Source organism: Cuculus canorus, chromosome 2, assembly GCF_017976375.1.
Source record: "Cuculus canorus isolate bCucCan1 chromosome 2, bCucCan1.pri, whole genome shotgun sequence".
NCBI classification, from domain to species: domain Eukaryota; kingdom Metazoa; phylum Chordata; class Aves; order Cuculiformes; family Cuculidae; genus Cuculus; species Cuculus canorus.
The window spans coordinates 109,671,730-109,696,975 of record NC_071402.1 but is presented as its reverse complement, the minus strand read 5'-3'; the positions used below and the strand labels follow the sequence as shown (position 1 = coordinate 109,696,975).

Sequence of the window (25,246 nt, the reverse complement as noted above, 5' to 3'; positions counted from 1 at the left end):
CGCCGGGAGGCGCGCGAAGGGCGGGGGGGAAAGCGCGGGCGCTTCCGGTCTCCATTTTACGCCGCCGCCCGAGCCGGACGGAGGTCGGGGCGGCGCCGCCGCGCGCGGAGGGGCCCAGCCCGGGCGGCGCCATCGCGGTACCGACGGCCCTGCGGGTCCCCTTTGTCTGTGTGCGGGGCGGGGCCCGGCCCGGCGGCTGTGATTACCGGGGAGGGGGTCTGCGAGTGCGTGTGTCTGTGAGTGCGGGGAGGGAGTGTGAATGGGTCTGAGTGTGTGGGGAAGGGTTGCGAGTGTGTTTGTCAGTGTGTGTGTCTGTGAGTGTCTGTGTCTGTGAGAGTGTTTCTGTGAGTATTGGGAGGAGGCCTGAGTGTGTGGGGAAGGGCTGTGAGCGTGTGAGTGTGTGTGAGTGAGTGTGGGGAGGGGGTGTGAGTGTGTCTGAGTGTGCGTCAGGACTGAGTGTGTGTGTCAGTGTGGGGAGGGGCTCTGAGTGTGTGTGAGTCTGGGGAAGGGCTGTGAGTGTGTGCGTCTGTGTGAGTGTGCGGGTGTGTTTGTGAGTGCATCGGGAAGGGGTGTGTGTGAGTGTGTGCCTGAGAATGTGTGCAAGTGTCTGTGAGTGTGTCAGGAAGGGGTGGTGTATGAATGTGTTTGTGGGTGTGTATGGGAATGTCTCCGAGTGTGTGTGTCTGACTGTGCACACGCACCTGTGTGAGAATATGTCTCTGTGTGTGTGTGTATACACTAGTGGTTACTGGAGGTAGAGGGGGGACTGTGGTTCCTGGAGGGGGTGTGTGTACCTGTAGGTGATGTGCTGAGCTGTCTCTCTCTCTGCTTATTCCTCCCTCACCTGGCAGGCAGACCCCAGCTGCCACCCTGCCCACAGTGTGAGCACCAGGACCAAGATGGGCTCCCCCAGTTTCCCCAGGGAGTTCGCCCCCGGACGCTGAAGACCCACCTCCCTGGAGCACCTGGAGGTTCAAGCTTCATCTCCCTGGGAAGAAGAGAGGGGGTAGGGCTGCCCCCCCCCCCCAAGCAGCATGGACCAAAGCATTGTGGGTCAGCCCGTGACCCTCATCATTAAAGCTCCTAACCAGAAATACACCGACCAGACCATTAACTGCTTTATGGACTGGACTGTGGGCAAGCTAAAATCCCACCTCTCTAAAGTCTACCCCAGTAAGCCGGTGAGTTGTTGGCCAGCCCTTTTCCATCATCTTGTCAGTAAGACTGGTGTTGCAGTAACTTCTGGACAGTTGGTCAAGACTTTCCTTAGGTACTCTGCAAAATAAACAAGGAAGAGCCCTGACCCCAAAGAGCCGTCTATGCAAAGGGAATGGATAGTGCTCTGCCTTCAGGGAAGTTGGCAATATAAATAGCAGGTCTTTTGTGTGGTTTAAGAAGATCACAGCATGGGATCGTGGAAGGTGGTATCACCAAAGACGCCTAATGCTCTGTTTAACTTTTTTAGTAACTGGAATTTAGATATTTCAGTTAACTGAATTTAAGACAAATTTCTCTGAAAGAAAGGGTTCTGTCAAAAGTAATTACAGTGTAAGCAGTACAGTTAAAAGTTACCACCATTGAGGGAATTCACTGAGATATGAAACAGGTAGATGATTATTTGTAATATTATTTGAAAGATGCTATTGAGCAACCTCTCGTATTTCATTTTTTTGTTTGCTCTTTGAGAAGCTGATTGTTTTGAGATTGTGCTGAAAACTGCTTTCAGATGTCCTACAGACTTGTATGACAGTTGTGAATGTATTTTGAAACTTAAAGACCTATAGCTTTTTTGTTCCCTGAGGAAAATGTGGTTTATTTGCAAATTCTTTTAGGTTCTAAATTGGGCAGTTAAAAAGAGGCTATGAAAAACCACATGGATAGAAAGATAACCAGAAAGGTAATACAGTACCTGTGTAGAACAGCAGTCTTTTTAACGTTTGTTCCAGAAAGCTGTGTAAAGGGAGTGACTTTGCCTTAATGCTGCAGCAGCGTGTAGGGCCTAGACCTTGCTGTTGAAAACATTAGACAGAGGTTGCATTTATATTGTAAAGGGTTAGTATTCACTTAATTCAGTAGAAGAGTTATTGGCAGTGTTGATTTCTATTTTTTTTGAGGAGGGGAAAGTAAAACTAGTTTTGTGCCTCAAACAGGTTTTCTGCCTTTTGGAGAAGAAAAGCAGTCAACGGCATAGGTTGTGTCACTGGTACATTGAGTTCTGTGAAGCTGTATTTGAGAGTTTGTGGGTTTAGTTATTGCTGTGAGTAATTCTCTGCTAAGGGACCTTATATTCTGTGAAAGAAACAAATGTGTGACTTCAGTTGATTGATGCTGCTTCTTCCTTGCTGGAGTCTCCTCCAGTGGTGTATTTGTGTTTAAATACTAGTCTTCTGACTCATCCTGTGATCTTGCTAAATTTGGCTTCTAGGAAGAATCCTTAATGAACCAGAAGTTTTTATCTTGCACTGTCGGTTTTTAACCAGTGGTGTAATATTAAATTTCAGTTTCCTGGAACGTCTTTCTTCTGTTGAAAATTTAATTCCTCAACATGCTTCTTGTTATTAAGTGACTAGTTCAGAATCCCTAGAATTGTGCTGGGTTAAGGATCGTTGAGTTTCTTTAGCAAGAATTATTTTCAGGAGTTCAAATATAGTTTAGATTTACTCTACTTGTAATTGAATTAGTAACTGAACACAATATTTCTGTTTCTTAGAACTTTTCAAATTAAAGTAATAACATGGGAGGTGGGAGATGTTTAGTAAGATGTTTCCTATATATAGTAAAATTGGAATATGTATTTTTGGCTTGATATGTTTTTGACATTTAGCATCACTGCTTTTTCAAATTTCTTTAAATATTTGTTGCGATTTTAGGAGCTTCACTCCCCTATTTTTTCTTTTTAAATTAGATCAGTGTCAAAAGCTAGTCAATGGAATTTCTACATTCCCTGAAATTGTTAGGTACTGCAAATGGCTTCTGTTACAGTGCTATTTTGAGAGTGCAAGAATATGTCAGAACATAGATGCCCTATATGGGTATTGCTGTGTTCTTGAAATCAAAGGTGTAACGTAGAAATCTATTGCTGTCATTGCTGTACCCAGTCTTTCAAGTTTTCACAGGTGACTTGTGCCTCATTCTCCTATATGCATCTGTACGTTAGTCAGTGAACTGATGGTAACTGTAAATGTCGTTAAATTTACAACTTATTTCCTTAAGATATATATATTCCTTAATGGCTAAAATAGGCAAATGAGAAGTTAGGCCTCAAGGTTATTTGTGATTTTCACAGGTTAATTTGTCTAAATGCCTTAGGTAAGTATGTACAGATTTCAAGTACAGTCAGATTTAAATTGGTTTAGTTGTTTAATTAAAGTTGGTACCCTTACTCAAGGAAGTCACTGAGTAGGGTAAATGGGTTTAAAACAATGTTAAGTTAGTTTTTGGGTCTACACTAAGGTTTGTGTTTGTCAGTATTTTTGGACCAGTTTTTCATAGCTATAGTACTGCAGTCATAGTGTACCTAAATGAAATGTTTATTTAAGAAAAGAAAACTTGGGAGATCAGCCTGTGTCTCTCAGTCTGGCAGAACTTACATTAGATGCATCAACTCTTGCATCGATTACACCCATAAACATTAATTTAGAACTGCTGTTTCTCATTTCCTGTGATACCTGTCAATTAGCATGTACTTAGCCCACAGTTCTAACCAGATGTGGTTTTAGGATTTTTGTTTCCTGTGAAAGAGAGAGAGGCTGACCAAAATAATGGACATGTTTTTTAGTTGAAACGGGATAACTTTGAGATTGTCTTAACGTTTCTAAAGGAAGTGGCTGCATTAGCTTAGATTTGGTGGTTTTGGCAGTGTGCTGGGTGCAGCTAACTTGGACTAAGCGTTGCAGATGGAGTCTTGCTTGAAAAATAGAATCAAAAAACCTGATGAATTCTTAGTTTTTAAATGCATACCTTTTGCATTATGATCTGAAAACTGTCTTCCACCTCACTCTAAACTTTAGGTTCTAGAATAACTTGATTTGATGCTATGTAGTTGCTTCCGAAAATGGGGCCACACTAATAATAGGTTTTCTTAGGTCTTTTTCCATCTCAATTCAGTGTTTGGGCAAGCAGCATGCTGTTCCTTGAAGCAGGAGGTATTGTAGTGAACCTCCTCTGGCAGAGGATAAGTTGAATGCCTTTTCCGTTTGCTTTGGCACGTATGTGAGTTACTGTGTTTTCACATTTATCACCTCTTTGTCCATCCGCGTTTAAAGAAATCCTACATTTCAGAATTCCAAAATGGCTTTCACCCTGAGAATTGCAAGTGATAATCCTGTAGTGCACTGTTAGGTATTTAAGTTATGTAGGGAGGACTATGGAGTTTAAGACCTCGTCTTCCCCCATTAATTTTTCTAGCTTAATGTGATTAAAAGCACTCAGTGTATGTGTGCCCTTTTCTTCTTTTGTGGTTTTGTAGAGACCTGGAACACATTGCTGTGTGGTAGTGAAGCTATGTGGTAGTGAGCTTTGAGGGGTCATTTTAATCTGCAATTTCTTCTTTGTAAAGTATTCATATTAAAAAATAATTTGTACTTTTTGTATTATATTTGAGAAAGTACTTAATTAGATTGGGTTGGGGGGGGCTTTCATATGTAAGGTACTCAAGGGAAGAATCTGAATTTGACTGCTTTGAAAGTTATGAGTGGGACAGGCAAAACAGCACTCCATTGCCGTGTTGGAAGATAGTACAAAGATTTAGAGTTTGCAGAGTGGCTGTTGTTGTTTAGCTTGTTTTAACTGCTTGTCTGTTCTAATTAATCTCCAGATACTCTTATCTTGGGACCCAGAAGCAAGGCTTCTGCAACTTCAGTTGTGGCTCCCTTGGTCACTTTAAAGAATCAAGTTTATAATTTACAGGAAATGGAAGTTTTCTGTAATCTCGATGCGTGCTGCAGATTGTAGTATTTCTAAGAAGGCCTTTCCCAAATACAAAATGCAAATAAGCTTGGATTCCATTAGCAGTCTTTTTCTCCTTGAAAGGAGCAACCAGAATGATAAGAATGAAAGATACATGAGATATACAGGCATTTTTCCTTGTTGTTTTAAACATAAGTAGAAATAGGACAGCATTGATATTGAATTCATGAAAGTATTTTATCCATTGGAGATGCGAATAACTAGTTCCCTGTGTTGTGAGACATAGGAAAATAGTGTATTATATCACTGATTAAAAATATAGAAAAATATAGAAAATGATTCTTCAGTAGGAGAAACAGCTCTTACTATATGGAGCTGTTTGTGCACTCATTTTTTAAAAGAGTTATTTAATCATGAATAGGTAGTACGAGTTTGTGAGAAAAAGTCAAAGCAAAAGCTTCTTGAATTTAATGTGTACTTTTTATAATTATTTGCTTAGATTATAATTTTTTTCTGGTGATACGACTAGCTTTTTTCAGGGAAAAGAAGTTCTGGACTCTTCTAAGTTCTGCTGAGTTATTGGGAATCTGTAAGAGGCTATTGCAAGACAAGATCTCAAAACTTCTGTGAAAGCTTTTTCTAATCACAGAGATCTGCATCTCAGGGTATCTTTGTCTTAGTATAAGCATGAATTAGGCTGCAGAGTGGGCAACAGAAGGCTGGGTGAGAAAAAGGAGGGATGTTGTAAGACTAGCTGTTTGCACGATGGAGAAATTCTTTCAATAATTCACGCTGATAATGCGTATCTGTTGTAATGATGTTAGATTCCATTTAGCATTTGCTTATGTTAGTGCTTTCTTTCACATCATAAATGCTATTATTAATTTAGGATGCAAGAAGTAGTTAAACTGAAAATAGAAGACTGTCTTTAAAAAGTAGAATTCTCTTTAAAGCTCTTTCAATGAAAGAATATTTGGGAGCTTTTTTAAAAATAAAAACCAACCAAACACCAAAACCCGAACTGTTTATTTGCAGTTATGGTGTGCTAGTGACCTGCTAGTATTAAGTCTATTTAGAACTCTCTGACAGTACAAACTAAACAGAGTGGCATTAGAGTGTTTTTGTTTAACCAAGGAAGGTATGAATTGCTTTAGTGTAGTCAAGGTCTTGCTGTACATAGGCACCCCAAATGATTTTCTTTTAAAAATAATTTAATCATTATCTCTTATGTGTGAAATAGTTAAAAGTTCTTACCTTATGAATAGAGTATCATTTATTTTAATAATTTTTTTTTTTATTGCTAATGTATTTTAGACTGTGGGAGCCTAAGAACAGGTAAAATGCTTCCCCAAGTTTGAAGGCTACTTTAAAACAAAAAAAAAACCCAACCCCCTTTTTGCTGCTTTTTAGTGCTTTCCTCCTTTCTTCCTCTTGTGATATGGGTTTGGTTTTTTTGTGGTGGAGTGGGGGCCAGGGACTAATAACATAAATTTCATGTCAAAAAAGACTGAAATTTGTGCCTTCCTTCTGCATGTTTTAATTATCATTTCATCATTTTACTATTTTGGGGTTTTTTTCTTTGCCCCACTTACTTTTCCCTCTACCTTTTCAGCAAGTGCCTGGGAAGGGGAACATGGTAAAGAACAAACCCTCTTTAAAAGAAAGGAATTTTTGAATGTACTTGATAGTTGTCTTGAACAGGATTTGCCAGTCACATGTTTAATTGTTATGGTCCTCTTCGGTGTATAATAACAGAATTCTTTTTCAGAATTAATTTGCAAGTCAGGTTTGTGAAGCCTCTGTAAAGTTTTTAAGGCTGTTTCTTGGTGGTTGGAATAACAAGGGTTTTTCTCATCTGCACATGTTATCTCCAGCTGTATTATCTGTACAGCAGGAAAAAGCTAAATTCCTTTCTTTGTCCCATCTCCTAGTCTACAAAGGATCAGAGACTGGTGTATTCTGGCAGACTGCTTCCTGATCATCTGCAGCTGAAAGATGTTCTCAGAAAAGTAAGCTTTATATCAACACAGTATGATATTTGATGAAAACCCCTTTTTGGGAAATAGAAACTTAGATCTGTTTTATTTAGCGTTTTCATTGTTGTATTGAGAGATATAACTGTATAACGTTGTGTTCAGGAGAATGTATTTTCAAGTATCCCTTGTGTGTAAGATTCTGGTACTTGTGAATTGAGGTATGTTTCTGATTGCTGGGAGAGTAAGTAGGCTACGTAAGTCCCAAACAAGCGATATATAGTGTAGAGTGACTTCTTTGGACAGTTCCCACTAATGACCTAAGGAGAGTCATTTAACAGATTTCTGTTGGTTTAGGACATCATTTCATTTCTTCTATGTGCTTAAATCCAAGAACTTGCCTTAAAAACTTAACTTGCCCTAAAAATGACACTTGTGTAAGCTAAATTAAGGGTAATGTATTTATATGTAAAACCAGAATTATAAATTCCTAAGTGGTTTTGCTGGTGAAGCTATTTCTTTGTCCTGGTTTTATTTGTCACCTATCAGCTTTTCCTGATGGTGTCTGAAAGTTCTTGGCTTTTTTTTTTAATATTATTTTGTTTTCCTGTTTCATCTTGAAGAAAAATAGTTTTGCTAATCTATCTCTGGAATCTCCAGTCAACAGTTAAATGAATTCCAAATCCTGAATACGCATGGTATCTGATGTAGATCTTTAAATACATGCACTTTGTTCCCAGATTGGTTCAGATAGTTTGCACTGATGCTACCAAAAAATAGGGGCTTTGTTAAGTTAGTAAAGTTCTTAAAAACGTGTAGTATAAATTCATATTTAGGGCAGCTTATCAAGAACTTTGTTTCATTTTTGATAGAAGCAGAAAGCAATGTGTTATATATGTGGAGTAATCTTGAAACTCCTTGTAAACAGATCAGGATGCAGCAGTAGCAGTATTTGGAAGATACTCTAGATCATTAAACAATTATGCAGTTTTTAATCCTAGGTAATAGGTAAGCTTTGAAGCACAGAACCTGGTTGTTGGTAATGATACATTTTTAATGATGTATTAAGGTAAAAATCAATGTACAGACTGCAAGAGTGGGTTACATTTTAATATTAAGTATGGGTGATGGTCTCTAAAGGAGAATAGTGCCTTAGTGAAAGTGGGCAACTGAACTTCTGTGTTAAGTGTGAAGAAACCAACACAGAGGAATCTTGAGCAGACTGACACTATTGTTACTTTATAATATTCATGCTGAAATAGATTTTTATTCAGTTGAACTGCTTATCAAAAAAAATGATTGAAACTTCTTACTACATACAGGTTTGCTAGAAAACCACAGCTGAACTATTGTCAAGCATTGTATCTTGTACCACTTAAAAGGCCGTGAAAAATGCTTATATAACTTACCTCAAAGCTCCATTTGGCTTGTTAAGGACAAAATGAAGTCTGAATCTCTTGAATTTGCTTGGCCTGCTTACAGCAATCTAGCTCTAGGAAATGCTATTTCAAATTTTACTTAAGTACTAGAGGAGAAATTTTGCCAAAATAATGTCATCTTCTACCATACAGAGGCTGTAATTGACTTCAAAGACATTTTAGTAACTATAGGCCTTGGATTTCATTAAAGAAATTTAGTGAATTTAGAAACATTCTCATCATTTTTAAGCACAAAGTGAAAAATTGTGTTTGCAGAAGAGTATTTTTTGTGTTCAAGATTTTCAGCAAGGTATGATTAGTTTTTAAGTTCAATCTCATTCTCTGCCATATTTTTCCTACTTGATAAGCTACAAATTCCAAATGTTATCTGAGGATTTACCAAATCTCTCAGTTTAACTTTGTGATGCTTACTTTTTTGATACTGAGTAGTGTTGTTTCACTGATATAAAATACCTTGAGACTGTGAGTTGTGGCACTCTTCAAGCATAGTGATGTTTAACAGTTTATGTATAAGTAGAAATATATTACAATAAACACAGTGTGATTACTAAACTTTGAATAAAGCTGTACCTGTATGCTTACCAAGTAGTAATACCTAGCTTCTTTTGCCTAAGTGGATTAAGTTCCAGAAAGAGGGTAACTAATTATGTTAAAGGCTGTTAATGTGGTCAGAATGGTGATGTCTGTGTTCAGTGGTCTCTGATTAATTGCTTACTATCACTAGCCAGTAGGAAGCTATGCTTAGTGTAATAATGAAGGCTGTGCTTGGGACTAGAAACTGATACGTGCAAAGGAGTTCAAATGAGTGTAGATATGGATAGGCTATGCTAGCAGTAGTGCACAGTTGTGTATAAAAGCAGTAATCCAGTTCTCTTTATTTCTAAAGATTAAAACTTAAAAATGAATAACTGTATGTTTTAACATTTTTAATAGTTTAGAAAAAACTTCCAAGCCTGTTAGTTCTAAATGTCATCTCATTAAAAACTGCAGCTTGGTTGTAACGCGTGGATTTCAGAAGAGGACAAATTTTTTTTGTTGTTTTTCTTATTTAAGATTTGATTACTGAGGTAGGTATAGTGTGCAAACTAAACAGTCATAGCTGTTCTTGTTGCTGTGGCCATATAAGCTTCAAGCATGCTGATATAATGGGGTGTTTTCATTTGGTATGGTGAAATTGCTTCAGGTTGATGTTGTTTAGGCATCCATGGTTGGTGGGGGACATATTCACGAAGAACTGGTGTGAGCTGATTACTTGCATACTGATGTGACTTCAAGTGGTGCTTCCTCACTTTCAAATCTTTAGGAATACTCAAATCCCATCTAGTGCTTCAAATAGCATTCCCTGAGTGTGGAATATCTGTAGGTGCTCCTCAGTTGAGTGTCTGCAGGTTAGGCTTGGGTCAAGACTGCAGTGAGGTAGACTTAATGGTTAGGATATTTTTCATATCTTGGTCTGCCTGTGTAATTCCAGTGCCTACATTTTTTATTTAGTTTGATGCCTTTATTGAATAACACTCTTCATTAGAACTCAGTGCAGATATTAGCATTCTTAACTTTAGGGAAACTGAGCCCTGCAAAGGATTTGAGATTTTTCCAAAATACAAGGTAAAACTTATGATATGCTTCCTCATGTTTCTCTGTGTGATCTTCCATTGGTTCTGATGTGCTGCAGTTCTAGGGAAAACAATGTTAAGTGAATGTTCAGTGTATTATTGTGTACAATTGCTAAGAAAACATTGGTTGTGAAACAGTAGACTTCTCTTATGCTAGGCACAAGTTTTACTTTATGATCTCCCCTTTTTGTATAATGTTTCTCTACTAATTGCAAATGCAACTTTGAAAGTAGCTTTATAAGGACATTTTGCTTGTAAATTTCTCAAATATTGTTGCTTTAGCTCTGCAATTTCTTTAATTTTTAGCAAGATGAATATCATATGGTTCATCTGGTATGTACTTCCCGGACACCCCCAAGTTCTCCAAAACCCAGCACCAGTAGAGAAGGTCACGGAGCTTCAACCTCCAGCAGTAATTCTGTGAGTTTTTTCATGTACAGGACATGAATTTCTCCTACACTGAGGAAGCTTTCCAAGAATTTATCTTAATTTAAAAAATTTGACTGTAAAATGATGTGGTGAAAGTAGAGCATGCTGTATGAATTTGTACAGTTTGACTTCATTATTTAAGGGTGTCATTTTATTTAAAGAAAGGTGACCTTTCTTCAAATTGTAACACAATTATGTTTGCTAGATGATAAAGCACTACTTTTTCTAAGCTATTCTTTATTTTTAACACTTTATCAAAAAATACATTTTCCTTTCTCTGTAAGTCTCTGCATCTTTGGCAGAAATTGAGCAATGTAGTCAGCTTTTTTTTTAAAAAAAAAAAAAAAACCCTCCAAGTTCTGATTTGTTTCATGAAAATTCATACCACTGAAGAGAGACCAGTCAAATTAGTGCCTTTGCTGTGAGATGGATAGGTGGAGCTTGGCCGGCATTCATTCTACTTGACAGGAATCGACTGGTATTTAAGGAGTATCTTCAGGGCCGTCATAGTGTCTGTAAGATAGTGAGAAAGAGTGTTCTTAATGTTTTATTAGCCAAGTTGTTCACAGAACACTTGTGTAGGGTGTTTTGAGTCTTCCCCTCTTCAGGCTCTGTGCAAAAATGGTTGTGTTATTTCGTTCCGTTCTGTTTTAACAGAAAGGCAGTTAGTGTTTCTGTTGATGACTTGGTGGTCATCGCTGTAATTCTCTTAGCTTTTTCCAGAGCTGGCAGTATCACTAAGTGACCCTTGAGGGTTAGTTAGAAAGGAATGTATACAGTACTGTTGTAGGTGCTTTTCATCTGTGCTGTGTTGATCAGCACATACCCTTCCAGTAATAAGGTATCTGTTTTCATTCCTCTGGAGATAGGATACTGTTTCTGACTGCTGTCTGACAAACAGGAGCAGTTAAGCAGCAGTTGAAAGTGGACAGTGGTTACATTATCTTTTCAAAGGCTGTATTCTTGTCTCTTTGTAAGCAGGACATGGGGCCTCCTTTGTGATTTTAGTGCTTCATAGATGAGTTGTAAATGTCATATATAAATGACCATATTAATGACTACTTAAAGTAGTCATTATGCTCAGTGTTAGGTTCATAATACTTTGAAGGAAACAACCTAAACCCAAAGCTTGAATGGCCTTTATTCTTCCATTTGTTTTTTTTTTGTTGTTGTTTTTATTTCCGCCACTGTCTAGTGTTAAATTTTTCTTGTTTTCCTTTGTAGGGCAAATGTGATATGGATGTCTTAAGTAATTGCAGCTCCTCACTTCCTGAGTTGTCAAAGTTGAAGAGGATTTTCTACTGAGTAAACATTACAGTAATGCTTAGCAATAGGATATGGGGGTTTATTAAAACTAAAATAATGCATCTCAGTGGCCAAGTAGAAGTCTTGTTGTGGTGACAAATAATGTAGGAGAGTCAGCTGTTGTCCTGCTTACAGGGTTAAGTATTGATTTTGGAAAGCGTTGAGGGTCTGCCACGCTGGTTTTTAAAGTGTCTGGAAGCCTGAGTAGTTCCTTGCTACTTGCCTATTACCACCGTTTGCCCTCTCCCAGCAGTGAGCACAGCAGTTTGGATTGGGCAGATGGCATAGTGAAGGGGACGATGTATAGGAGAGTAGAAGGGGAAATTGAGGACAAGAGTAGAGGAATGGTGTTTTAAGCCACTGCAGACACAGCTGTCTCTGATTATAAAGTTGTATCCTGATGTTGTGGTTACTTTTGTTGATGGTAGCCACTAGAATTTTAGTTGCTGATGAATATTGTTTGGATTAAGCTTTAGTTTGATTCAGCTTTTTGAAACTTTGATTCCCAGTTACTTGTGGTTTTCTCTGGGAGCTATCAAATGTTGAGTCCTTCTGAAAATTTCCCTTTTTTTAGATGTGCACCTGAGTGCAATTTTGGATTTGTTTTCACTAAAGGCTTGCGAGAACCATTAAAACCACAGAAGACTTGCCTGGTGCTTATATTTTTAGAAAACATGTGACAAAACATTAAAGCAAATAGTTTTTTTTTGGTTTTTTTTAAAGACACAGTAGTAAATCTTTTAACTGTGGCAAAGAGATCTCCAACCTCAATTTTATTTATTTTTTAAGAATTTGGAACGTTCTGGATCAACTGCTGCCTCACCCACAAACCAAGAAGCTTCATCTACATCTTTGAACACTAGTGCAGATGGAGTGAGGCATCGTAACCTTCCACAAGCACAAAGCAATCCCATACTAAGCCACCAGTTCCCTTATTTAATGCAAGGGTAAGTGAGATTGAAGCAATCCTCAGCTTTTTGATAATCTTTAAAGTACTTTAAATGTTCAGCTACGATTGTTTTGTTCACAGCCTGCAAAATGATTTGTCTAGTTCAACTGGAAGCATAAGTCAGATTTAGGAACATTTTTAATATGAACATTAATGTTTTTAGCCAGGAGTCAAAGAGTAAGTGTTCTTGATGTTTCCCTTCAGGATGTTTTTTATTTTTTCTTCATGTTTTCTGCTCTCAGCTTTCAGTTAAATGCAGCTGTAGTATTTATCTAGTGGATGTAGTTAGTAATTTAACTGATAAAATTATTGCTTCTGGTTGCTTTTTCTAGTCTTTTGTTGTAATCATCAACACTAAATTCTTAAAAGAACATGATGGTTCTTAGTTTTTGACACAACAACTCTTCATATTGAGTTCAACTGTAGAAGTGATATGCAGGTGTTTTGAGTATGTATATGCACTTGTGTATCTACAACAGAATTTTTAGGCATTTTCATACATACCAAGGAAATGTAAACTATACGTTTCTAGATCAGTTCTGTTATTAGGTAATTTTCAAAACACTGGGGGTTTTTTTGTGCTTAAAAAGCAGCTTTAGGAATTTTTAACCTATGCAGTTTCTTAAACATTTTTTTATTATTTCATTCCAGTGGGAAAATGGGAGGGTAGTGTGTTCTGAGATGATAGCTGTTTCCCCAGGGAATGCCTTCAAGATTTCTTTTGGATAAGGCATTCTCCCTGTACTGTGTAGATTCTGGAGATTTTCTTTGGAGAATGTTAAAACAAAAAAACCCAACTTATGAACCTGATAACAGTAACAATTGTTTCTGTCACTTGAAAGAAAACAGATAGCAAGAACTGTCAAAAATTTGTTTAGTTTCAGTTCAATTTAAATGCTCTCTTCTTAAAGTTAACTTAGACTTTACTAGTCTGAATAGTTTTCATCCTGAATTCTTTCACATCCTTTTTGTTTATCTGAAATGTACTCTCAGCTCGGAAGGAATTGCCTTTGCAATGAGTGGAGCACTGAATGTTATTCTGACCACGTGCAACTTAAATAAAAATGGTAAATCTTTGTATTTAATATGGATTGAGAGAAGTGGATCTATAGACTGAGTTGCTGAGAGCTTGACATAAACGCTGCACGTATTTCAGCGTTTTCTGCCTTATCTGTAGTTTGATCACCCGGAATAGGTGCCTGTTTGTGGCTACAGTGCATTAGCAGTGCACCTAGATGGCATCTTTCGGTTCAGTGTGATCCAAAAGGAATCTAGATGGTGAGCCAAGAGCATTCTGTGGTGCAAACAAATCTGTAGTAAGAGGAAACGACTGGAGATGTGCTTCAGAAGTGCATTCCTGATCTGAACAGAAATGCCAAAATAAATGAATCCTAAATAATCCTCAGTCTTTTTTGTAGAAGTAATTTAATGGAAGGTTGTCAAAACTTAAGATAGATCTTTGCAGGCTGCTGGGCACTGGCTCTGCTCAATTCCAAATAGTCTGTGCCGGTGCCTGTTGTGGTCTGCTGTCTCCTTGAAAAAGCCTTTTTAATGCTTTCAGTAGTCTTCAGATTCACCTGTTTTTGCTTCAGGGCCCTGCTGCCTGTATTCCAGCAATATGAAATGCCTTCTCTTTTTTGGCTGCTTTATTAAACATCATTTGGGGCAATGAAACCTAGCTCTAAAGTAATTTATACATGGATTGAGACTTGTTGGGAACAGTGAAGATTTGTAGCTGAAATTTGCATTGCCTTATCCGTTTTTCTTACTGTTTCCTGAACAGACACTGTTATTCTAGCTGCATGATGAGCTATAGCCTCTGCTGTTAGGGAAGGGTGTCTCCATTGTTTGAAAGTGTATGTGAGGGTCAGTTTTCTTGAGTGTTTTGCAACATACACATTAATAATTTTTTCAGACAATAAGAAGAATGTTAGATGATCAAATGATGGTTTCGGTGGTTTATCAGTTCCCGGCACAAAGTTTTGTTGTGTGAATAGAATGTCCTTTGAGAAAACAGCTAATTTGGATTGTTAAAATATACAGAGAAAACAGTTTAAAACTTTCTGTTGATTTCAAGCTTATTTTGAGAAATAAATGTGTTTTTTTAAAAAAAACTAAACTTGAGGTTGGAGTGGGCAAGTAGTCCATGTACCAAGCTGATCTTTTGCTGTGGGAGAGCAAGCACAGCATTGTCTGCTCCTGTGCACTTCGTTGTGGATCAGTGCGCTGCTGTGCTACTATGCAGGTATAAACAGAACAGATGGGCTCAGTCCTGAACTGGCTTGCATTTCAGATTGGAGAGTATGTGGAAGCAGTAAACAGGCAGGAAACATCAAAGCAGTGAAATTACTTGTCAAGTGTGAGCAGCCCATCTAGTGAAATGTTTATGAATTGTGTACCTAGTAATGCTTGAAAGTGAAGAGCAAAATGACATACTGACAGCATGGAGTATGTTCTGGCACATAAATACTGTGCTTCATCAATAGCCTTTGCTCACTGTATTTTTTTGACTTGGCAAATAACATAGTGGAGAATATTGAAATATCACTTGAAGTTAATATCTCAGACACATATGTGGTGTACACTAAATGAGATCTCTTTGTGGGTCAAGGTCATTAAACAAATGCAGTTATTATCGTTCATGCATAAGACAGAGATTGAGCTTTTAATTCTGCATAAAACCCCTCCATTTTTCCACTAGCAGTGAGCAGTATCTTCATGGTGACACTAGGTAACTAGTCTGACCTTATCCTCAAATTGAATGCCACTTAGCTCGTTTTCAGTGTCTTCCATTGACCAAGAGAAGTAATTCTGAGCTTCCTAGGCAATTAAGGAGTAGCATGCATCTTACTTTTTCAAAATACTCTGAAGCTAACTCTTATCACTTGAACCTTAAAAACTGTTTTTTGAATTGCCTGACTGTTCTTCTTCTGCCTGTTTCTCCAATCTTGGAATGCCTGTGCATATCCAATTTGCTTCTCTGCTCTTTTGCTGTTGCTGCCATTCTTTTGAAACTCTGCTTTCTGCCTCTTTCTCCTTCTTTCGGAAAAAGATGAGGAGAAAGTGTGTGCTACTTCGGTTTTTCCTTCTAGCAGCAACCCAGTTTGCTTTGCTGAGAAGAGCTGCTTCCTTTGAAGAGGTTCTTCTCACTGAAATACGTTACACAGATTAGAGTTGTTCCCAAATTTCGTAAGCTAGTTGGGTAGCACTGCTTATTAGTGACTGAACTGGAGAAACAGGAGTGGTTGAACAGTGAGTGGCTTGCCTGTTTGCATCCCTGTATGTCATTCTACCTGCTTGAAGTTGAGACATTGCCCAGTGATTTCTCACCGTTCAGTACTTAACACCACCATGCAGAATATTTGGATCATCTTTATATTTTAAGGGTCATATGTTTTATGAGGGTCGGTGTCTAATGAATTTTGGAGGAGGCTTAGTTCTCAGTGTTTGCCAGTTCAGGTACAGAAAACCACTTTCTTATAGTTTGCAGCCATAAAGATAAAAGCATGACTGATGTTTTTCAGTAGGAGCTTGACAGTTTTGCTGTTCTAACACGTTAATTATGCAAAAATAGGTAGTATCAGCAGGGCTGCTGCTTCACCCTTGCAGATTTTGAAAGAAACCTAGACTACTGCCTGTGATTATCTGGGTTTTTATTTTGATATTGGGAAAGTAGTTTCTGTTTTCTCCCCCCACCCTCTGTAGGCTATTGTCAAAGCAGGTCATGACTAAACACAAACATAACAGTTGTAGCAAAGATAATGGAGTTGCATGACAGGCTCTTGTCCAGAATTATATTGAAATACTTACTCATGTGTAACATGAAAAAAGATTTTAATGTCTTCCTCCCATCTTTCTTTCTGGGCATGTCTTGTATATCTGAATGCCTGGTAGACTAATGAAATCTCTTGGTGATATCTTTGCAGGGAGTGCCTTACTTAGGGAACAGGTGTAGTCTGCAGTACAATTACAGCAGTCTCAGCTTTTGCTACCTGCAGTCTGAATAAACTTTTCTTCATGTTTTATACTCTCATGCTGTCCTGAAAGATGTCCTGGTTTACTACAGTTCACTACATCAAAATCTTTGGGGAAAGAGTTGGAAATCTTGCCAAAACATGCTATGTACTCTAGGAGGTAAGAGAGGCTAAGAAGTCTAAAAGCAGACAAAACCAAACCCAAAACTTATGTATAGGAGCTTTATGTCTCTTGCATGTGAACCAGAGTTAAAAGCCCATAGGAAAGAGAATCACTTCTGCTCAAAATGTTGAAGGGGGGAAAGTAAATCACAGCGTTCTTAGTTGCAGTCTTCAGAGGCTGTATCTGAAAGATTGTTTTTTCGCCTTTGCTCATGTTCGTTTCCTTGTGTCTTTGATTACAGTGGTATTTCAGGTATTGCTTCTAAAAGAAAGCCATAGAAGATAGCACTTTTAAGGGTGACTTCTGAACTTAAAAGGAATTTTATGGAAGAATTTCTGCAGTTACACACAATTTTGAAAAATTTTCTACATGTTTTTGTCCCAGAGTTGCAGCTAGCCTTCTAAGCACAAACACATAAATCTTCTTTCTGTAGAAATAACTTTGTTTATTAATTTCTTGATTAAACATATAGTGTTTTTTGGAATGGGTTGGATCTCGCTGCATGTGGTTTCAGTGTTGTTTCAGTGTGTTATTGTAGGGGGACAAATGAGAGGGAAAATGCTTGTATTTTGTAAATGTGGCAATTTAGAACTGAATATTTTTCTTTAAATCCTTTTCTAGCAATTTAGGCAACCAGTTTCCAGGCCAGGGTGTTCCTGCTGGCTTTTCTATGTATCCTGCATTCAGTCCCTTACAGATGATCTGGTGGCAACAAATGTATGCACGTCAGTACTACATGCAATAGTAAGTCTGCATTATCTTAGCTAGTACTGAGTTACGGTAATGAAAGAAAGGTATTAAAAACTTCGGTGTTGTTTGCAGGATCAAAATGTCTTTTATTTATCTTGTTTGACTGTGCTATATTACTCTAAGTTTTGTCCTGCAAATTTTTTTTCAATGACAAAGTGGAACGCCTACTGCATAAGGGCAAGGCTGTGGATGTAGTCGTCTTGGACTCCTGTAAAGCCTTTGACACAGTTTCTCACAGCATTCTGCTTAGGAAACTGGCTGCCTCTGGCCTGGACAGGCGCACACTCTCCTGGGTGAAAAACTGGTTGGATGACCGGGCCCAAAGAGTTATGGTAAATGGAGTTAAATCCAGTTGGAGGCTGGTCACAGGTGGTGTCCCCCAGGCCTCGGTGCTGACTCCAGCCCTGTTCAATGTCTTTATCAATAACCTGGATAGGGGGATCGAATGCACCCTAAGTAAGTTTGCGGACAACACTAAGCTGGGTGGAAGTGTCAATCTGCTGGAAGATAGGAAGGCTCTTCAAAGGGATCTGAACAGGCTGGACCACTGGGCTGAGACCAATGGCATGAGATTTAACAAGGCCAAATGCTGGGTCCTGCACTTGGGGCACAACAACCTTATGCAGTGCTACAGACTAGGAGAAGTCTGGCTAGAAAGCTGCCTAGAGGAGAAGGACCTGGGGGTGTTGTTTGACAGCCGACTGAACATGAGCCAGCAGTGTGTCCAGGTGGCCAAGAAGGCCAGTGGCATCTTGGCTTGTATCAGAAACGGCGTGACCAGCAGGTCCAGGGAGGCTATTCTGCCCCTGTACTCGGCACTGGTGAGACCCCACCTTGAATACTGTGTTCAATTCTGGGCCCCTCGCCCCAAGAAAGATATTGAGGCTCTGGAGCGTGTCCAGAGAAGAGCAATGAAGCTGGTGAAGGGGCTGGAGAACAAGTCTTATGAGGAGCGACTGAGAGAACTGGGGTTGTTTATCCTAGAGAAGAGGAGGCTGAGGGGAGACCTCATTGCTCTCTACAACTACCTGAAAAGAGGTTGTAGAGAGGAGGGAGCTGGCCTCTTCTTCCAAGTGTCGGGAGACAAGACTAGGGGAAATGGCCTGAAGCTCCGCCAGGGGAGGTTCAGGCTTGACATCAGAAAAAAATTTTTCATGGAAAGGGTCATTGGGCACTGGAATAGGCTGCCCAGGGAGGTGGTTGAGTCACCTTCCCTGGAGGTATTTAAAAGATGGATGGATGAGGTGCTCAGGGGCACATGGTTTAGTGGTTGATGGGAATGGTTGGACTCGATGATCCTGGAGGTCTTTTCCAACTGGGTCATTTTGTGATTCTGTGAAATCAAGAAATCCAGTTTTGGATTGGAATTAAATTAATGTATTAATACATAGATATTTAAGAGAAAATTCAGTTTCTTGAAGACGTATTGCATCTGAAACTTTTTTTTGTTAGTGTAGAAAAGAAGACAAGTAAGCTTAGAAATGGCTGGTGCATGTTTTCTGACAAAACAATTTTATCTTTGAATTTTTAGCCAAGCTGCTGTTTCAGCCCAAGCAACTCCCAGCACTGTGCCAGTGAGATCTGCAGTTGCCCAGCCCGTAAATTCAGAACGTGCTCCTGCAAATGAGCCCGCAGCAGCGCCAAATGTAGCCGTCCAGGAGAACAGGCCTGTAAACGCGAATGTTCAGATGAATGCACAGGGTGGCGCGGTGGTGAATGAGGAGGAATTCAACCGGGACTGGCTGGACTGGATGTACACGTTCTCTAGAGCAGCAATTCTGCTGAGCATTGTATACTTCTATTCTTCCTTCAGTCGATTTGTCATGGTAATGGGAGCCATGCTGCTGGTTTATTTGTGAGTACAACAGTTGAGTACAGCTGCAGATGTGATATGTGGAGTATGGTTCTAGTATATTATCCATTTAAACTGAAAAATTGTCCAAATGCAAGAGTTTAGGGCACTGTCTCTTGACAATCTGAGGTGGATGGGTGTATAAGTAATAAAAAAATAAACAAGCAGAGAAGCTGATATGAAAAAAATAATTCTCAAAACATTTTCACAGTAAGTTGGATACCACTTTTACCTGTGGCACGTGTTCTTAAATGATGGTGATCAGCAGATCAGTACTGTTGCAGAAATGTAGAATTTTGGCATGGAAATAGAGGAAGTGGAAGTGAGGGGAGGAAGAAAGTTCATAGAGGTCAGGCATATGCTTGTGTAAACTTAAAACACATACTTCTTGGATATGAAAAGAAAGTTGCAGAGCTAAACTAATTTGTGTTTCAAAAATAATGTATGGGATTTGTGCAGTAAATTGTGTTAGGCAGAGTTGAGGCAGTGCTACTGTATTGGTGGATACTGGGTCTGGTAGAATTGCGAGGACTTAATTTTTTTTTTTCATGATGCAACATAAAGACTTAAGTGTGCTCTCTGTTTTATTAAGAAATACTAATACTGTTGTCATCACTTCCCTTCATATATGGAAGTACCTTAGTGGTGTAGATTGAAATAGAAATCAGCAGTAATGCTTGATATTTTGGGCTGATATAATTTGTTGAGAGTTTCCTTACATTGTAGCTTCAGTCCTCACAATGACTGTTTTGTTTCTCATGCAGATACGATAGTCGAAATCAGAATATAGACACTTGAAAATGTAGGAGAGGCTTATTTAATTTACATTGGTAATGTGGTTCAAGCCTTAGCTGAAATTTACATTTATTTTTTCCACAGAAAATCAACTTTAAACTATGAAAATAAAGACTGCCTTTGAAAATTATATAAATTAAGTACGTAAAAATGGGGAGGAGACTCCAAAAAAGTATTGTAGATATTTAATCACTTAATCATGGTAAATTACTCATCTCCTGGAACACAGTGGTGTGAACAGGGCTCCTGAAACTTAAAGAACAGCTCTTAGCAAGGCCCACCATAACCCAGATGTCAAAGAATAGTCATTCAATCTAGAAGTAAGACTTGAAGAAAAATACACGTAGCTTCAGTACGTGAAGAATGTACTGCAGTAGCTAGCTGTAGCAGAAAAATATTTTTGTTCTTTTCAGAAGAGAGGTTTTCAACTATTCTGTTTCCTTACATAGACACCAAGCTGGATGGTTCCCCTTTAGACAAGAGGGAGGGCAGCAGCAGGCAGCCAATAACATGGAAGTAAACCGTGATGGGCAACATGCAAATAATCCTGATCTTGAAGAAATGGTAAGAGCAGATACGTCTTTTGAGATTCATGTATATATAAAGAATGCTGTAATGCCTGGACAGAAGGTCAGCTCTAATGAAATGTAGTTGGTTTAACCAGAAAGCTTTCAGAAATTGTCCTCACTGTTGTGCCTGCTGCTTAACCTCTGTGTTTTTCCAGTCTGACAAGTGCTGATTGTCTCTACTTCAGTCACAGACTTTCTTCATTCTAGTTGTTCTTCAGGAGGTTGTTCTGAGAGAAGTTACTTAATGTAGAAAGATATTGCTGCTTACCTTTTGTCAAAGCTCTGAAAAGAAGCAGTTGAATTGCTTCGATTTCTGTTTTTAAAGGAACGACTTATGGATGATGGCATTGATGAAGACAGTGGAGAAGATGCAGGTGAAGATGCTAATACAGAGCAACAGCCTGGATTCATGGCTTCTGCTTGGTCTTTTATTACAACCTTCTTCACATCACTCATCCCTGAAGGGCCTCCACAGGTTGGCAATTAAAGTGGAAAAGAAACTGTGCCAGGCAGCCTCAGTAGCCATATGTAGAAGTGGAGCAGATTCTAGAGTGTTTTAAATACAGTGCAATTTCTGAAAATTTATAATGTTCTCTTTGTTCATGGTGTACAAAAATGTGTATTTTTTTCTTTTGGCTTTCTCATGCATTCACTATTTTAAGCACAAGTGGACTACTAAATGCTTTCTTTAAGATTCTTCTTTTTCTGAAGAATGAAATGTAAAGATATTGGTCTTCCATGTTTTATTTTAATTTCAATGTATATTATACTGAGGCAAAAGGCTTGTACTTAATCTGCACCATTACCTCTTTAAAGAGCTGTTAAAAATATGAATGTTGATAGACGTTTCCAAACGCTACCAATTCATCTGAATAACTTCAGTGTATCTTGTGTTACTTTTATGCTGGGTATGAATTATCACTTGGGGTTTGGAGTTTGTCATTCCTGAAGGAATGCTGTGAAAACAAGGATTACATGTTAATGGTGTGTTGTCTTCATTCCACAAAATGCTAAGCGTCTTCTCATACATCTAGAAAACTAAAAGCTTTTTCTTGAGGTTATACTGAAGTTCATTAAATCTGGAGTTCTTTGACAGCTCTTCAAAGACAACTGACAGTGATGGGATGAATCTTAAATGTTTGATACATACAGTACTTTTTAAGAAAAATATAGCTGCACTGGGGGGAAAAACATGTACATTAGGGTTTTTTAATAAAAACTGTTGTGGTAACTCTTTTGGATGCTTATATGCATATTTGAATGCAAATAACTAAATAGTACATCATTAAGGATGAGGATGTGGTTGATTTGAGTGGAATAAAGTTATCATGGTGGCATTACTGATATTGACTAAAGTGGTATCTTTCTAGCAGAGCATACGCATATGGTATGATCATACAGGTATTATCTCAGCCGTAGGATATCTCTAGTCATAAACTTAATTAAGCTAATTAAAACCGAGAAAAGGAAAATTGTATATGAGATGATAACACAGTGCTACTGTCAGGTTTTCAGTTGCTTTCTTTAGATTTTAATCACAGTCAAGAAATTTCATTTGGTTTTGTTCCTAGTTCAGAAGTGTATTAGCTTCATCTATAGCTACCAGTGTGCAAAGACAAGACCACTAAGGCAAGGTTAAATAAGTATGTTTTATTGTTCAAATAACCTATTACACCCATGTACGTAAACTTATCAGATTATTGACTCATGAATTGGTGTCATCTCACTGAGCAGGAGAAGGAAATGGAGCATGGTGCTTAGACAATCAGAGTCGATAGGTACTGCACCTTCAGGGCCTCTCCAGTAAAAAGGTGTGCATGTAGTCCTTCTTCCCGCTTACCTGCCTAGCCCAGCTCCTTTTATCATCCTCGTGGGGACTGGAAAAGGGTTAGCAGCATCACCCGCCCCTTGCATGGCCAGCACATGAGCAGGCTCAGTGCCAGCTTGTTTGTCCCACACTAATAGTGATTACGACACCAGGACCTATTCCCATAACACCTTTCCTGGCTACTTGTTTGCTTTGGGCTCTGCTTCAAGGTCTTGTAAATACCAGGCAGTTCCAACCGCTTTTCTACTACTTTTTTTTATCTGTTTCCCTGCCTGTTCCTTGCCTAGTTAAGTACAAATAGTCACATACTTTCTCACCGCAAGCTGGCTAAAAGTTATTGCTTAAGCTAATTCACTACTTTAAAATTCAAATGTATGATACTTTATGTATATATATGTATATAATTTGTCTATACAGCATGTCCAACAATGGACCGATATTTATTATCTTTGATACATGCCACAGTGTGGTCTGTTGTTGGGACATTACAGTATTCAACTACTCTAAACTTATGTAGCATAATATTCAAGTGTACAATACTTTAATAATTTATATATATTATTTGTCTATATCGTGTCCCACAATGGACCATTATTTATTTTCTCTCATACAAGAAGTTATTATGTGCCATCTAACATAAAAATGGCTGCAAAGACTCTTATACAAAACAATAGAAAGCCTATCCAACTTACTAATTTCCCATTACAGGGCAAAGGTCTTAAATAGGTCTGAACAAGTGAGAAGTAGGGGTTTATTTTTTTGCTTGCTGAAGCTATGCAGTGAAGTTTTAGAACTTAAACTTTTCTTTGGGTTTATACTCCAAAACACCTGTTAAGATTTCTAGGTCTCAGTGAAAATTTGCTCTCGATTGGAAAGAATAAATTTGAACAATTGTTTCAATTTAAGCAGCTTAAATAGAATGCTTTTTGTGTAGCAAAATAATTCTCATTTACAAATCTATCAAGAGGGGAGAAATATAAATGCAAGTCTTACAAATATCAATTATTTTATTTGCTGTATAGGAAGCAATGATGACTAAATCATGTATAATTATTACGTTTTTACTCCCATGTTGCTATGAAGAGCTGCTCTCAATTTAGGTTCTTTACTACATAAACATAAAATGCTTAGACTTTGTCCTAGGTTTTTTTTTTTCTTATAATTAGGTGGATGGCTCTAATATGACTAACATATAGGAATTATTACAAAAATTTCAGGATTATTTGATAGAGGGTGCTCTATGACTTTTTTCTGTAATGCATCAAAGACATTGCATCTATTTGACCTATGCATTCAACCACTTCCCAAAAGTTCACTTTGTCTTGAGGATAGTGTATCTGTAACCTGTGCAATCACAATCTGCTGGTATCCAGCTGCTAACAATTTAAGTGCTTCTTGCTCTCATTATTTAGGTGTCTGTTTGTTTTCCTTGTTACTGGAGACAGTTGATGGTAGCTCGCTGCTGTTAGCAGACTAGATTAAGAAAGTTGCTTTTACAAATTAGGATTAGCAAATTAAAAAGTGTAGACTTGTCACTGCTTGTTCCTATTCAGACAAGAACAAATTGGTTTATAGGTTACACTCGTTCCAGTAATGAAATGGGAGAACCTAGGGGTTGGTTAGACATTGAGGGAGATATTCTGAGACTTTTAACCAGATCTTAGATGTGGAGCAATCAGCTGAATGAGGCGTGATTTCCACAAGAACATCTTAAGGACGCTGAACTTCCCAGCTTCCAGAACCATACCAAGATCTGAGCAAGAAAAAGCAAAAAGATGGTTGCTGAGGAAAACGAGTGAGAAATAAGAATAAGACACAGAGTTACTGAAAACTAATGAAAGAGTTGGAGGAAGAGGAAAGGCAATGGGAGGAGCAAAGATAAAAGAAGTTGTGATCATGAATTAAATATGAAGCAAGCGTCGAAGAGCAGATTGAGGTGAGAGGTATGGGGTTTTTTTTTTCCTTTTTAGAAAGAGCTTGATGAAAATTAGTTAGATTGGGTCTTTGTTTTAAGGGTTTCTGACCAGTTCAGGTGTAGAATTGGACAGCACGGATGATAGAAATGAAAACCCAATTGCTTTTTCTTAGCATATCCTTGTAGAAACTGTTGGTAGCATAAAGCAAAATACAATTGCATAGTACAGGGCTAGGCAAAGCTAGATGCTGAATCGTAGTGTAAGATTGAACAAAAGACATAAGGTTTAAGGGGAGCGTAGGATGTGCCTCCATATTAATGGTTCTATAGCCTATCTGTGCACCAGCCACTTTTGCAACTTTGAATAAAAAAAAAAAAGTGATTGGAATTGTTTCTTTACATTACAGGGATACATGAAATGATAGATGCCTTACGTTTAGAGGAGGTCTGTGTGTCTAGTAGTAAGTCTGTGCCAGCATCTGCAACAGCTCCACAGTGTATTAAGACAGAGACAGTCACACCAGAAACAGACACAAGGTCAAAGCATATTCCATCCATAATACTACTTGCTATGAAGAGACAGATGAGATGAGCAGTGCTGTTGCAGAAGACGTATGAAAAGAGCAACACATAGGGACTTTCTTGGTGACTTTTCAGTGCTTACTCTGAAAAATACTTTGAAACTGATGTACATCTGTACATACACCTGCACTGACTTCTTGGCCATGGTTTACATTGTGTTTAACAATGCTAGTGTTGGTTTAACATGTGTAACAAACTCAAA

General features: G+C 38.4%; 1 protein-coding gene across 5 annotated transcripts; it reads left to right on the top strand.

The window, feature by feature from the left end:
- Positions 1–22,994, top strand: HERPUD2 (HERPUD family member 2). 5 transcript variants are annotated; one of them, XM_054058207.1, is made up of 10 exons: positions 1–137; positions 852–1,181; positions 6,840–6,917; positions 10,240–10,353; positions 12,457–12,614; positions 16,664–16,750; positions 17,375–17,497; positions 19,035–19,358; positions 20,600–20,714; positions 21,045–22,984. In XM_054058207.1, exons 2-10 carry the CDS (start codon positions 1,035–1,037, stop codon positions 21,204–21,206), a joined length of 1,308 nt encoding a protein of 435 aa, XP_053914182.1. In that variant the 5' UTR covers positions 1–137; positions 852–1,034; the 3' UTR covers positions 21,207–22,984. The 5 variants fall into 5 exon arrangements, with proteins under 5 accessions (XP_053914182.1, XP_053914185.1, XP_053914187.1 ...); XM_054058209.1 differs by having other exon boundaries at positions 28–137; positions 856–1,181; XM_054058210.1 differs by lacking the exon at positions 6,840–6,917 and having other exon boundaries at positions 21,045–22,987.
- Positions 22,995–25,246: the final 2,252 nt, after the last annotated feature.